At 65.4% G+C, this 11,743-nt stretch overlaps 1 protein-coding gene across 4 annotated transcripts in view; it reads right to left on the reverse strand.

The window, feature by feature from the left end:
- The window catches only part of LOC113977176 (nuclear receptor ROR-beta-like), a 19,039-nt gene extending 8,169 nt beyond the window's left edge, over positions 1–10,870 (reverse strand). The window contains exons 1-7 of one of the 4 annotated variants that reach the window (XM_027703068.1): positions 10,785–10,870; positions 3,271–3,356; positions 3,026–3,167; positions 2,289–2,702; positions 1,641–1,762; positions 1,244–1,376; positions 100–207 (exon numbers count right to left, since the gene is read on the reverse strand). In XM_027703068.1, the coding sequence (XP_027558869.1) occupies positions 100–207; positions 1,244–1,376; positions 1,641–1,762; positions 2,289–2,702; positions 3,026–3,167; positions 3,271–3,356; positions 10,785–10,791 (1,012 nt within the window). In that variant the 5' untranslated portion in view covers positions 10,792–10,870. Of the gene's footprint in view, positions 1–99; positions 208–1,243; positions 1,377–1,640; positions 1,763–2,288; positions 2,703–3,025; positions 3,168–3,270; positions 3,357–3,483; positions 4,705–5,056; positions 5,263–5,678; positions 5,721–10,784 lie in introns of those variants that run through there. The other 3 variants (XM_027703070.1, XM_027703067.1, XM_027703069.1) reach the window with 3 other exon arrangements.
- Positions 10,871–11,743: the final 873 nt, after the last annotated feature.

The raw sequence follows: 11,743 nt of genomic DNA on the forward strand, positions 1-11,743 counted from the left end.
AGAGGAGAGGAGAGGAGAGGAGAGGAGAGGAGAGGAGAGGAGAGGAGAGGAGAGGAGAGGAGAGGAGAGGAGAGGAGAGGAGAGGAGAGGAGCTCTTACCGAGCGACTTGAACACCTGCATCCCACCAAACTTGCCCTCGAAGAGCACGGTGTTGTTCAGGGGGTTGAACGCACGGATCATGCGGATCAGGAGCACCTCGAGGCAACCTGATGTAGGCAGAGAGAGCGCAGACGAGGGCAGGGCAGGGCAGGGTAGGGCAGGGAAGGTCAGGGGGTTTCCATCATCCCAGGACCAAAGGTAAGAAAGAGGAAAGTCCCCAGTGCACGTTTGAAGTCCAGATTGTTCATTCCCAAGAGCAGAATGGTTATTCCAACAAATCCGTTTTGGGTTTTGGGATTGGTTGGGGTTTTTTTTTTCAGGTTTCCAATTGTGACCACAATATTTCACCGAAGGGAAATATTATCCAGTCGTTGGCAGAGAGACCAAGGTTGTGGTGGAGCACCGAGAGAGGAGGGGGTGAGAACAAAATAAATAAAAAGAAAACGGGAGGAAGAAATGAAAGAACGAGTTAAACTCCAGCGTGTCGGGCACGGCCAGTTCTGGCTTCAGGGTACAACATCCTGTTGGGACACAGGCACGCACCCCCTGTGCTGGGTGAGGCTCTCAGCCCCCCAGCCCTGATGAGGAACTGGGAGGCTTTTCCACTGTTTTGGGGCTTTTAAGCATTCAGGGCCCTGGCCTGGGCACGGCATCACCAGCTCGGGCAGATGGACGGGTGGGGGACATGGGTGTGCGCTGCCATCATCCTCCTCTTCCCAATCTCTTGCTGGGAGAAGAGGCCAAACCTTTTCTCTTCTCCCTCCCTGCTCCCCTTTGGACTTGGCACCCATTTTCCCAGGGGAAAACCTGCTGTGCTCATTTCCATCCCAGCTTCTGGATGACATTTGGATGAGAGTGACCGGGAGAAAAGCCTCTGCCCAAGGCAGCCACTCCCCATGTCCCCTCCCCGCACCACCACCCTTACACAGGACCTTCAGCTCCTCCCAGCCCAGCCCTGGGAGAGCTGGGGCAGCGAGGGAGGGGAGGCTCCAAGAGGAAAGCGCCAGCCAAGAGAAAAGATGGGATACACCTTTGGCACCGCGGCTGCTGCTCGGGACAGGTGTTGGGGACACAGGGGGGGACAGTGGGGACACAAAGGGGGGTGGCAGGGATGCGAGGGGGCAGCGGGATCCCCCCCCTTACCGGCTTTCAGGAGGATGATCTGGTCGTTCTGGCAGAGCTCCATGAAGCCGTCGATGCGCTTGGCGAACTCCACCACGTACTGGATGGCGTTGGAGATCTGCAGCGAGCACTGCTGCCACATGGCCTCGCAGCTCTGTGGCACAGGGACGGCCCTCAGGGCGTGCTGCCCCCCCGGCTCTGCCATTGCCCCCTCCCCGCCACGCTGGGGGGCAGGGAGGGGACCCCCGTGCCGTGCCAGGCGTGGTGGCATTAGGACACCTGGGACACGAGCTGCCACCACGCCTTCCCCCCGGCACTGGGCTTTTGCAGCTCCTGAAGCACTGAAGGACCCTCCTTGCCTTCACCCCCACCCCAGGGGATGCTGGTTATGGTGGGGGGCCATGGCAGTGGCACTCACCTTGCTCTGCAGGGCACGGACCTCCTCGGGGGAGTAGAGGCTCCAGGCCAGGCGCTTGAGCTCCTCCGTCGTGTACTGGCACGTCTCCAGGTGAGACTTCACCACGTTCTGGGCCACCCGGTCTGCAGACAGTGCTGGTGAGCCCCCTGCCCCCACGCCCCACACCCCTCCTCTCCTGGGTGTGCTGGGGGGCTGCTGGGGCTGGGGGCTGGAGGGGAAGAGGGTCTTGGTGTGGTGTCACAGGGGTGTGAGCACAGACAGTGTTGGGGGCTGTCCCCAAGGCACAGCAGGGGATGTTCCACACAGTCTCAGGTGTGCTGAGCTCCATCCGTGCTCAGCCTGGAGGAGGGGATGGGCTTGGGGCTGCTCTGAGAGCCAAGGACGGGTCAGTCCCTCACTATCACAGAATAAAACCCCAGAATGGTTTGGGTTGGGAGGGACCTCGAAGCTCATCCACTGATCCACCCTGAAGCTCGTTCTACCCCCCTGCCATGGGCAGGAACACCTTCTGCTATCCCAGGTCGCTCAGGGTGTGCCTGGTGTGGGCACCCAGAGCTGGATGTGTCCTGCAAGGTGCTGGGGTGGCCCCGAGCGCCGTCCCCAGGGCTCCACAACCCCCCATCCCTCCGGGGCTGCCCCGGCACTCACCGATCTCGAGCACAGAGATGTCGGGGGGCAGCTGCCCCCCCTCCAGCGCCCCGTGGGCGAACAGGGCCGGCTCCAGCATCAGCTCGTAGATGGACTCCTGCTTGATGAGCGTGGCATCGGCCACGTCCAGGCTGGACTGGTCGGGCGAGGGCTGTGCCGAGGCCAGCAGGTCCAGGTTGTAGTAGGTGCTGCTGCCGTCGGGGGTGAGGGGGAAGTCGAAGAGGAGCCCGTCGGACAGCGTGGAGATGTCGTCCAGGTCCGAGAGCCCGCTGCTCACGCTCGTGGTGTAGACGCGGCTCAGGGGCTCGGGCTCATCCTTGGTGCCCCCGCTCTGCTCCTGGCTCTGCTGGTGCTTCTGCACCTCGGCGTAGAGGCTGTCCCGCTGCTTCTTGGACATGCGGCCGAACTTCACCGCTGCCCCGGGAGAGACGCGGCCGTGTCAGGGCAGCCTCGCCCCAGAGCAAAGCCGGGACCACCCACCCGCCCGGGAAGGGTCCTGACTCCCGGGGCAGCCGCTGTACGAGCCCTGAGAGGGGCAGGGACCCCGCCGGATGCACCCCCCGCCCCAGCCCAACCCTGGGTCGAGCAGAACAGAACCGACTGAATCGACTTCCCGCGGAAAACGCGAAAGCGTTTCTCGCTTCCCAAACCCCTCCTTGCCCCGCGCCGGCCCTGCGGGGGGAGCACCTTCATCCCGACAGCCCGACCGGCCCCTGGGGACCCCGGGCACGACTCACCGTCGCGGGACATGCCCAGCGCCAGGCATTTCTGCAGGCGGCAGTGCTGGCAGCGGTTGCGGTTGGTGCGGTCGATCAGGCAGTTCCTCTGCCGGGAGCAGGAGTAGCTGGCGTTGTTCTGCTGGCTCCTCCGGAAAAAACCCTGCGCGGGGACGGGACGGGTTGGGAAAGCGCCCGGCTGGAATGAATGCCAGGCCCCCGCAGCTGCCCCCACCCGCCGGCAGCCCCGGCGTCCCCGGGCTCACCTTGCAGCCCTCGCAGGTGATGACACCGTAGTGGATCCCTGAGGACTTGTCTCCGCAGATCTTGCACGGGATCACCTCGATTTGGGCTGGGGAGGAGGGGGAAAGGGGGAAAACCGCGGGGGTTAATGGTGGTCAACGCTGAGCAGGAGGAGGGAGCTGGACCCCTCCCCACGACAGCACCTGGGGAAACTGAGGCACGAGAGCTGGACCCACTGGCAGCTCAGCCCTTCCTGCAGCCCCTGCAAGGATGCTTGCACCTCAGGGAGGTCCCCAAGAAGGCTCACACAGGGTGTGGGGTACCCCCATCTGCTCCCCCATCCCCTCCAGCAGCACGAGGCAGGGTAGGAAAGGCCTCGGAGCCGGGAGATCACAGGATGTTTGTGCACCAGCCTGCCCAGGACCCTGGTTTGGAATCATTCCCCTTACTCTTCAATCAGTGTATGCAACAGGACAGGGACATCCTTTGCACAGGGACCATCCCAATCCCTGCAGCTGTGGATGCTCTCCTGCCACAGAGCTGGACCAAACAGAGGGTCTGGGCCCTCCCCATCCCCCCAGCAGCTCCTCTGAAACCCAGGACCGATATAGCCATCCCCAGCTCAAGGTCCCGGCCCCCTTCCCCCCGCAAATCCTCTTCCCTCCCCGCTTCTGCTTCGCTGGCACTGAGCTGCTAATAGGCTTCGTCCTCCTCATTTTCCAGCTGCCCCAGATCTGCGCTGGCTCTGCCCTCCCCACGCGCGCCGGGGGGGGGGACGCAGGGCACCCCCGGGACTCGTACGTGCCTCCCGGCATCTCTGCACCCTCTAATCCCCGCCGCAGCCCCGCACCCCCCGGCCGGGCTCAGCCCGGCGCTGCTCTCCAGGGCGCTGGGCAGGAGCCGCCGCGCCAAAATAACCCCCACGGCCAGATTATGGTTATTTCCAATCTCCTGGGCCTGTGCAAATCCCCGCTCGGGTAATTCCCTTCTGCCTCTCTTCTCCCCCGGGAGCCATCGGCTCTGGGAGAGGGATGTGTTTTGTGGGGCCGTCTCTGTGAGGGACAGTCCCAGTGCTCGGCCAGTGCCACTGCCCCCCGGCATCCAGCAGTGTCCTGGGGTCCCTCAGTGATGCAGGGAGGGCTGGGCTGGGGCAGTGGAGTCTCCCTGGGCACAGGGGCAGCCAAGGTGTCATCAGTCCCCCAGGGCTGCCTTCGGTCCTCCATGGATGTTATCAGTCCCCCAGGGATGCAATTGGTACCCCCAGGGATGCAGCTGGTATCTCCAGGATGCAGTTGGTACCCTGGGGATGCTCAGTCCCCCAGGACTGGCATTGGTCCCCCCCAGGGCTGCCATTACTGACCCCTCTGGGGGAGATTTGCTCCCGGCCACACTGGGGAAGGACTCGCTCCAAACCCAGGTGCAAGTGAGGGATGGATCCCTCCTGAATCCACTGCCTCGCTGCTCAGGAGCCATCCCCGGGGCAGGGGCAGGAGTGCGACCACCTTGAGTCTGAGGGGAACAACACACTGCCCTGGGAGAAGCCCGGCTCAGCAGCCTCAGGAAGGAAGGGGAAACCCCCAAATCACCTGCCCCTCCCCAAAGCTGCTGCCTGCACCTCTGCTGTGGTTCTGGGCCTGGGGCAGCAGAGCTGGCAGGAGTGGGCAGGGAGCAGGCAGGGATGGCCAGGGCATCCTCACAGCCCCCTCAACTGCACTGGCATCACAGCCCCTTTGGTTGAGGGATGGAGGCATCGACAGGGCCCTGTGTGCCCACCCCCAAACCACCACCCGGCTCCGATGACCGAGACACCCTCCAATTCCCTGGATCCTGCTGCCACCTTCACCCACGCCGCCGGAAAGGGGATGTAAGGCGGGGACCCCTCCCCGCCCCACCGCCCTGCCCCAAGCCCTGCCCCAACCCCCTGGATGGCACAGAGAGGTGGTGGCATCGCGGGGGGCACAGGGAGGGGGTGCCACCCCCGGCAGGAAGCGGCGTCGGCTCGTTATGCAACGTTAATTGCAGCCGCCGGCAGCGCGGGTGATGCATCGCGGGCGCCGCGCCCTCACGCCCGCGGCCGATACTCCCGGTACCCGGAATTACCGGCACCGGGCTGAGCTCGGCCTGGCACCCACCGGCACCCACCCGGCAGAGCCCCGGGGGTGCTGCTCCGTGTGCCCCACAAAACCCACCCGAGCTCCCGGGGATGCCAATGCTTCGTGTGATGCCGATGGCCAAACCCTGCCCCTGCACCCACAGAGGGAGGGGACCCCCCGAGAGCTCCTCGAGAGCTCCTCGAGAGCCCCCTGAGAGCTCCCCGGAGCCAGAGCTAAGGGTGCGTGGGGATGATGCTGCCCTGGCTCCTGCTGGCGAAGGAGAAGCCCTTCGACCGCCCGCAGCCTTTTGGGGCTCTAATTACCATCCTGCTAATTACCCGGCCGTGCCCGCCACCGGCACCTGACCCGCTCGTAAGACGTTCGCCCCAAATAACTGACGTCGATCCGCGGCCGTAACCCCGGCGATGGCAATTACAGCCCAGGACGGCGCTTAATTGCTGCTCGGATCGTAAGTCCGGGCTGAATCACCGGGTCGGCTCCCTCGGCGTCCCCTCCTGCCGCGGCCACGTCCCCCCCGGGACCCCCGGGGCTGCCAGACCATCTCCCCTGGGACCCCTGAACACCCCCCTGGGGCAAACCCAGCAGGGCGAGGAGGGATGTGGGTGCTGGTGAGGTGGCCACAGCAGCACCCTGCATCCCCCAAATGTCACTGTGATAAGGGGGAAACATCACAGCAGACCCCACGCTCCAGGTGTGCCCCCCTTCCCCGTGCCTCAGTTTCCCCACGGGAGCACTTGGCTTCTCCTCCCACCACAACCCTGCGAGCATCAGCCACGCTGTGCAAACGGGGGTCATTTAGGTGGGGGAGAATCCCTTTCCCCTGGGGGGGCAGGAAGGGAAACTCCACCCTGGGGCCAACGGGGCTAAGATAGGGAGTGGGGGAAAAAAAAAAAACCCAAACAAACCAAAACCAAAACCAAAGGGTTAAAAAAATAAATAACAATGATCCGCAGCCGGCAATTAAAATGTCCCGGCGGTGGTATTTGCTCTCCTCCCACTGTAAACACTTCTTGCCCAACTCCCGGCCCGCTGCCACCGGCCGGCCCTTATGTAAGTGGCCCCGTGGGCACGGTCCGGCCACGGGGCTCGGCCGTGGCGGGGCGATGGCCCCCGGTCCGCGCTCGGAGCCATCCTGTCCCACTGACACACTTTTCTGCCCGTGGCCGCACGCGCTTGTGTAACCGCGGCCATTAACCCTTCCCGGGGCCGAGCCGGGGCTCGGGGGGGCACCCCTACCTCCCGCCGCAGGGGAGGGGCATTTTGGGGCCTTTTGGGGTGACCCCTCCAGCTGGGGACGGGTGTTTGCCATGCTGAGCGCTCTGTGGGGCACACGGGGCTGTCCCTGCACAGCCCCCAGGTCCCCTGTCACCCCCCCGGACCCGGCCGTGTGTCCCCTCCAGCCCAGCACCGCTTGGCCCGGACCAGGCTGGAGGCTCTGGTGGTTTCGGCAGAGCCAGAGCCGCCCTTCCCGGAGCAGGACTCGGCCTTCGTCCCGTGCCGGCACACCCTCCTCTCCATCGCCTCCGCCCTGAGGGCGGGCATCCCTCCTGCACCCCAAAACAAAACAGGGCAGGCCCTGCAGGATCCGGCTACGAGGGTCCAGACCCCTCCTCTGTGGCCCCATCTTCCTCCTCCTCCTTCCCCATCCCTCCCCTCGGCCATATGATCCCACTGCTGTGGGGGAATCACCCCAAAACCCTCAACCCACCCCGTTGAGCCCCAGGACGTGCTGCTGCTGGAGGCTTTTTGGGGCTGCCCCCTCTCCCGGCAGCTCTGCTGGGTGCCCCCAGCTTGGAGGTGAGGACTCCTGGGAAGGGGGTGTTTTGGGGGGCACTGGCAGGTCCCTGTCTGTGCAATCCCCCAGGACAAACCTGCACCCCCCTCACCCCACGGGGCTGGGGGCAGGATATGGCCACCCCCTCCCTTGGGGTGCCACGTGAGTCCACGGTGCCCAAATGCCAGAGGCAGGGGATGGGCATCCCAGCTCCGAGTGTTTCGGAGGTGGCTCCGTGCCCCTGTGGCCAGCCCTGCCCCAAACACCCCCCGGCTGCCGGGGCAGGCGCTTCCCCAGTGCCCTGGCTCATCACCCAGCGAGCCTGCTGGGAAAGGAGGTCCGTGCCCCATCCCACTGCCGCGCGCGGTCGATGCCGCGGGACGGGCACCTCCGGTAATCAGCAGCAGCCCCGCAGCCCCCCGGCACCCCCAGCCCCGGCCAAGGGCACCGGGATGCTCCCACGCTTCACCACCACCGTCCTCCGCCCTCCCAGAGGGTTCAGCATCCCCCCGGTGCACCCTGAGCAGGGGATGAGGCCAGGCTGCACAGGGACACTCAGGGACCGTCAATGCCACCCCATCTCCCCGTTCCTTCCCTAAAACCCAGCTCTGCTCCTGCGTCTCCTGCAGCAACCTCTGACCCCGGGAGCGACTGCTCTTCCCCGCAGCCTCCAGCCGCAGTTGTGTTTTGGGACAGTGGCTGTGGGGTAGGAGTAAATAAGGAAATAAAGGGAATTATCACTCCATTACAGCTGCTGATGGCTTTGCTTTTAACCAGGCTCCCGTGCTGCGGCACCCCGGGGTTTCCCAGCACCCCGGCATTGGGGCCATGGCTGCTGGGAAATCCCATCCCCATCTGAGCATCCCAGGGAACCCCGAAGAAGCCAGGCCCATGCTGGATGTTCACAGCCTCAGCTCCAGGAGCAGGGACAGCAGCAGCACCCGGGCCACGCAGGCAAGAAGGAAAATTTAGATGACACAACTGCGGCCCTGAGCCAGGCTGGGGTGATGGAGGTGGGAACTGGTTTCCTAATTGATTAGCAAAGGTTTCCTGGAAACTTTGGGCCAGAACACTGCTCAGCTGCTCTCACCCTGCCCCAGGACAACCCTTGGCAACTTTCCCTCATGGCCACGTGGCCGGGGGGGCTTTGCATGCACCCCAGTCCCAGATGAGGAGTTGTTTTTCCCTGTCCGTGGTGCAGTGTGTGTCTCCAGTCGTGGCGTTGGGTGGGCGACGCGGCTCCCCCACGGCCGCCCAGCCCCTGCCCCGGCCGCTCCGGTTCAGCAGCTCCCGTGCCACGCAGCAGCGTGCCAAGGCCAGCCCCGGTGGCGCAGGACGCAGCCCTTTGCACTTTGGCTGGCGCAGAAGGATGGCAAAGGTGAGGCAGCGGGGAGGGGGACCTGCTGCCAGCCCGGGGTGGGGACAAACCGGGCTGCGGAGGGAGAACCCCTCCAGCCCTGCGGCTAAATCGGGGGGAATTATCTCCCTGGGGCTAAATAAAGGCAGGAGAGCAGCTCTGCTCGCCACATCCGATAAACCCGGCGAGATTTAGACATTAGCAGCTCTTTAAATAGCCGAGTTCAAAGTTAAGCGTGACAGGGAGGAGGGAACAGGAGAGGAGGAGGACGGCTTGGGGCCAGGGACCACCATCTCCCCAACGCTGCGCTTCACCCTCTGGGCGCTGCCCCTCCCTGGGGTTATCAGGGTCGAGGATCCCAAATCACGTCTGCGCCACTCAGGACCCCATAAAGCCGGAGGACGGCTTGCTCCTCCAGGCTCATTTTTGGGAAGTGACAGGCACAGCCACCCCGCGGTACCGGGGACAGGGGCAGCCGTCGTGCCGGGAGGGCCGGTGGGTGCCGGCCGCCCTCGGCCGCGCCGGGCGAGCGCACGCCGCCGAAACGGGCAGGGAAGCTCCTCCTCCGCCCTCTCTGATTTTTCCAATGACAGATCTAGGTCACTAGGACAAGTCGCAAAGGCTGCCGAGCCACCGCACGCTGCTCGCCACGCTGCTTGCAAAACAAGTGAGCAGGAGGGCTGGAAACCGTATAGGATTATACAAGGCAAAGCCTCTGCCCCGGCCCCGGTGCATCCGCGGCGCAGGGAAGGACAGGAGCGAGGAGCTGCTGTGGCCCCCCGGGGAATGGGGCAGAGCAGGGGCGGTTTTGGGGAGGAAAATGGAGATTGAGTCAATTTGGCGTCGCCATGCGGCATTCGGGCTTCGAGAGATGAGGACGCAGGACTGCGGGAAAAACACCTCACTGGGGGAAACGGTGGGATATCAGGGGGGTTTGGCCCTAAATGAGGGTCAGCACACAGTAATGGGGGGGGAGAAGGAAAAAAATTATAAAAAAGGAAAAGTTCACCCAGTTGCTAATTAAGCTGGTGCCGGCTGTGCGAGTGCTACGTAAGAGCCGTGTCGGTAATTAGGCAGGTGCTAATGCTTCCCTCCGCACCAATAAAGGTGAAATCCCGGGATGTGGTGGGGTGGGAAGGGGGATGTGGGGGGCTCACCTGGCCCTCACCCTCGCCCGCCCCGGCCCCACCGTTACACAAGAGTGCGGCGGCAGCGGAGCCGCAGCGCTCCCAGGAAACAGGGAATGAGGAGCTCGAGGATGCTCGTCCTGGTACCTACACCCCACAAGGCACCCCCAAAACACACCTATGGAGGGGCACCACCGAGTGCTGGGGTGGCTTTAAAGGGGGGATGAAACCCCCAACCCAGGGCGGGAGGTTCCAGCAGCTCCATAGGAACAGAGCTGGGTCCGGCCACCGCTGCGTCACCACCACCAGGCCCCGGTGGATCATCCCGCCGGAGCCTTCCTCCCTCCATCCTCCTCCTCCCCTCCGCCTGATTGGCAAAGCAGAGGGGTGACAAGTAGGAATTGCCTTTCATAACGGGAATAATCAGGCAGGTGCTGGCGCGACTCACCCCTGACCAGGACAAGGGGCACCCAAAATTGCACCTGGTCCCTTGCCCGTCCCCGCAGGTGCCTCCCAAACTGCCCCCCGTGCCGTGGGGAGGGGGAAAAGGGGGGAAAAAACCCACAATAAATCCAGCCCTGGTGGGACCAACATATTGAAGAGGAGATTAAGGGGTTTAGTGCGAGGAAAAGCTTAAGAGCGGGTCTAAGCCGGCGTCGGAAAGCGAAGCAAAATAAACAAGAATTTTATTCCTAACGGAGGGGGAGCTGGAGGAGGCAGAGCGGTTTGGTGAGGGTTCCCTCCTGGTCCCCCTCCGCGGAGCTGGTGCAAGTCCCCCCCTGTCCCGTTCCAGCGGGGCTGATGCGGGTCTCTCCCGTGTCCCCGTTGGGGCTGGTGCGGCTCCCATCCCCCTCCGCGGGGTTTGTGCGGGTCCCCCCTTGTCCCTCTCCAGCGAGGCTGACGCGGGTCCCCCCTTGTCCCTGTCCGCTCTGATGCCGAGTCTCCCCCGTCCCCCTCCGCGGGGCTGCCGCGGGACCCCCGTCCCTCACCGGCGGGGTTGATGCGGGTCCCCCCGTCCCCCCGTCCGGGCCGACGCCGGGTCCCCCCCGTCCCCCTCCGCGGGGCTGATGCGAGTCCCCCCGTCCCCCACCGGGGCCAACTTGTGCCGCTGCCCCCGCGGCCGCGCGCTCCGGTCCCCCCGCGCCCCGAGCCCCCCCGGACCCACCTCGCATCGTGTCCGCCGCGGTCAGGGCGCCGGGGGGCGCATGGGGGGGCTCAGGGGTCCGGAGCGGCGCGGGGCGCGGCGGGGAGCGCAGGCACCGGGAGGCACCGGGCGGCACCGGGAAGCACCGGGCGGCACCGGGCGGCTCTGGCACCTGCCCCTCCGCCGCGCCGTGACCCACTTCTGCCCGAGCATGCGGCCGTTCACATGACGAGCCCGCCCCGCCCCCCCAAATCGGTTTCACTTCCAGCCCCACCTCCTGCCCTTCGTCCTCCTCCTCCTCCTCCATCCCCATCCCCGCCGCTCCGGCGCTCGGCGCTGCGCGGGCGCTGCCGGCGCCTCCCCGGGACCGGGGTCTGCGCGACCCCCGCCCGGCCGTGGCCGCGGGGGTGCCCGGCGCTGCCCCCCGGCGCTGCCCGCCCCCGGGAGGGCCGTGCCGGTGCCCGTCCTGCCCCGGCTCGCCCAGGCACGGGGCCGGCTGCGTGTCCCGCTGAATCACCGCTCCCTTGCCTCACTGCGCTCCCGCACAGCCCCGCTGTCCCCGCCGGGGACCCCGATGGGTGCGGGGACCCCACAACCCCCCGGCTGGACAGGGCGGGGGGCTCTGCCCGAGGTGCAGCACCCGGCGCCTGGGGGCGTGTGGGGAGCACCGGGACCCCCGTGCAGCCACCCCATGTACCCACACCAGGGCGAAGATGCTCAGGTCCGAGGGGACATTCCGGGAGACCTGCGGGTCGGGAAGGGTGCCATGGAAGCAGTGGGAAGATTTGGAGGTGGCAGCGAGGCATTCCCACCCTGTCCTTCGTGCTGGGATGCACACGGGTGGCTTTGGGGCTCCAGGTTGTGCCCCGGGTAAGGGAGGAAAAAAGTGATGGTGGCCCTGGACCCCAGCTGGGATGGTGGCCGTGGGCTGGCTCCGGACCGTGCAAAGCAGCCTCGCGGTGTAGGGCCGGACGTGTCGG

The sequence above is a fragment of the Neopelma chrysocephalum genome, unplaced genomic scaffold (assembly GCF_003984885.1).
Source record: "Neopelma chrysocephalum unplaced genomic scaffold, ASM398488v2 Primary Assembly neopelma1_201, whole genome shotgun sequence".
NCBI lineage: Eukaryota > Metazoa > Chordata > Aves > Passeriformes > Pipridae > Neopelma > Neopelma chrysocephalum.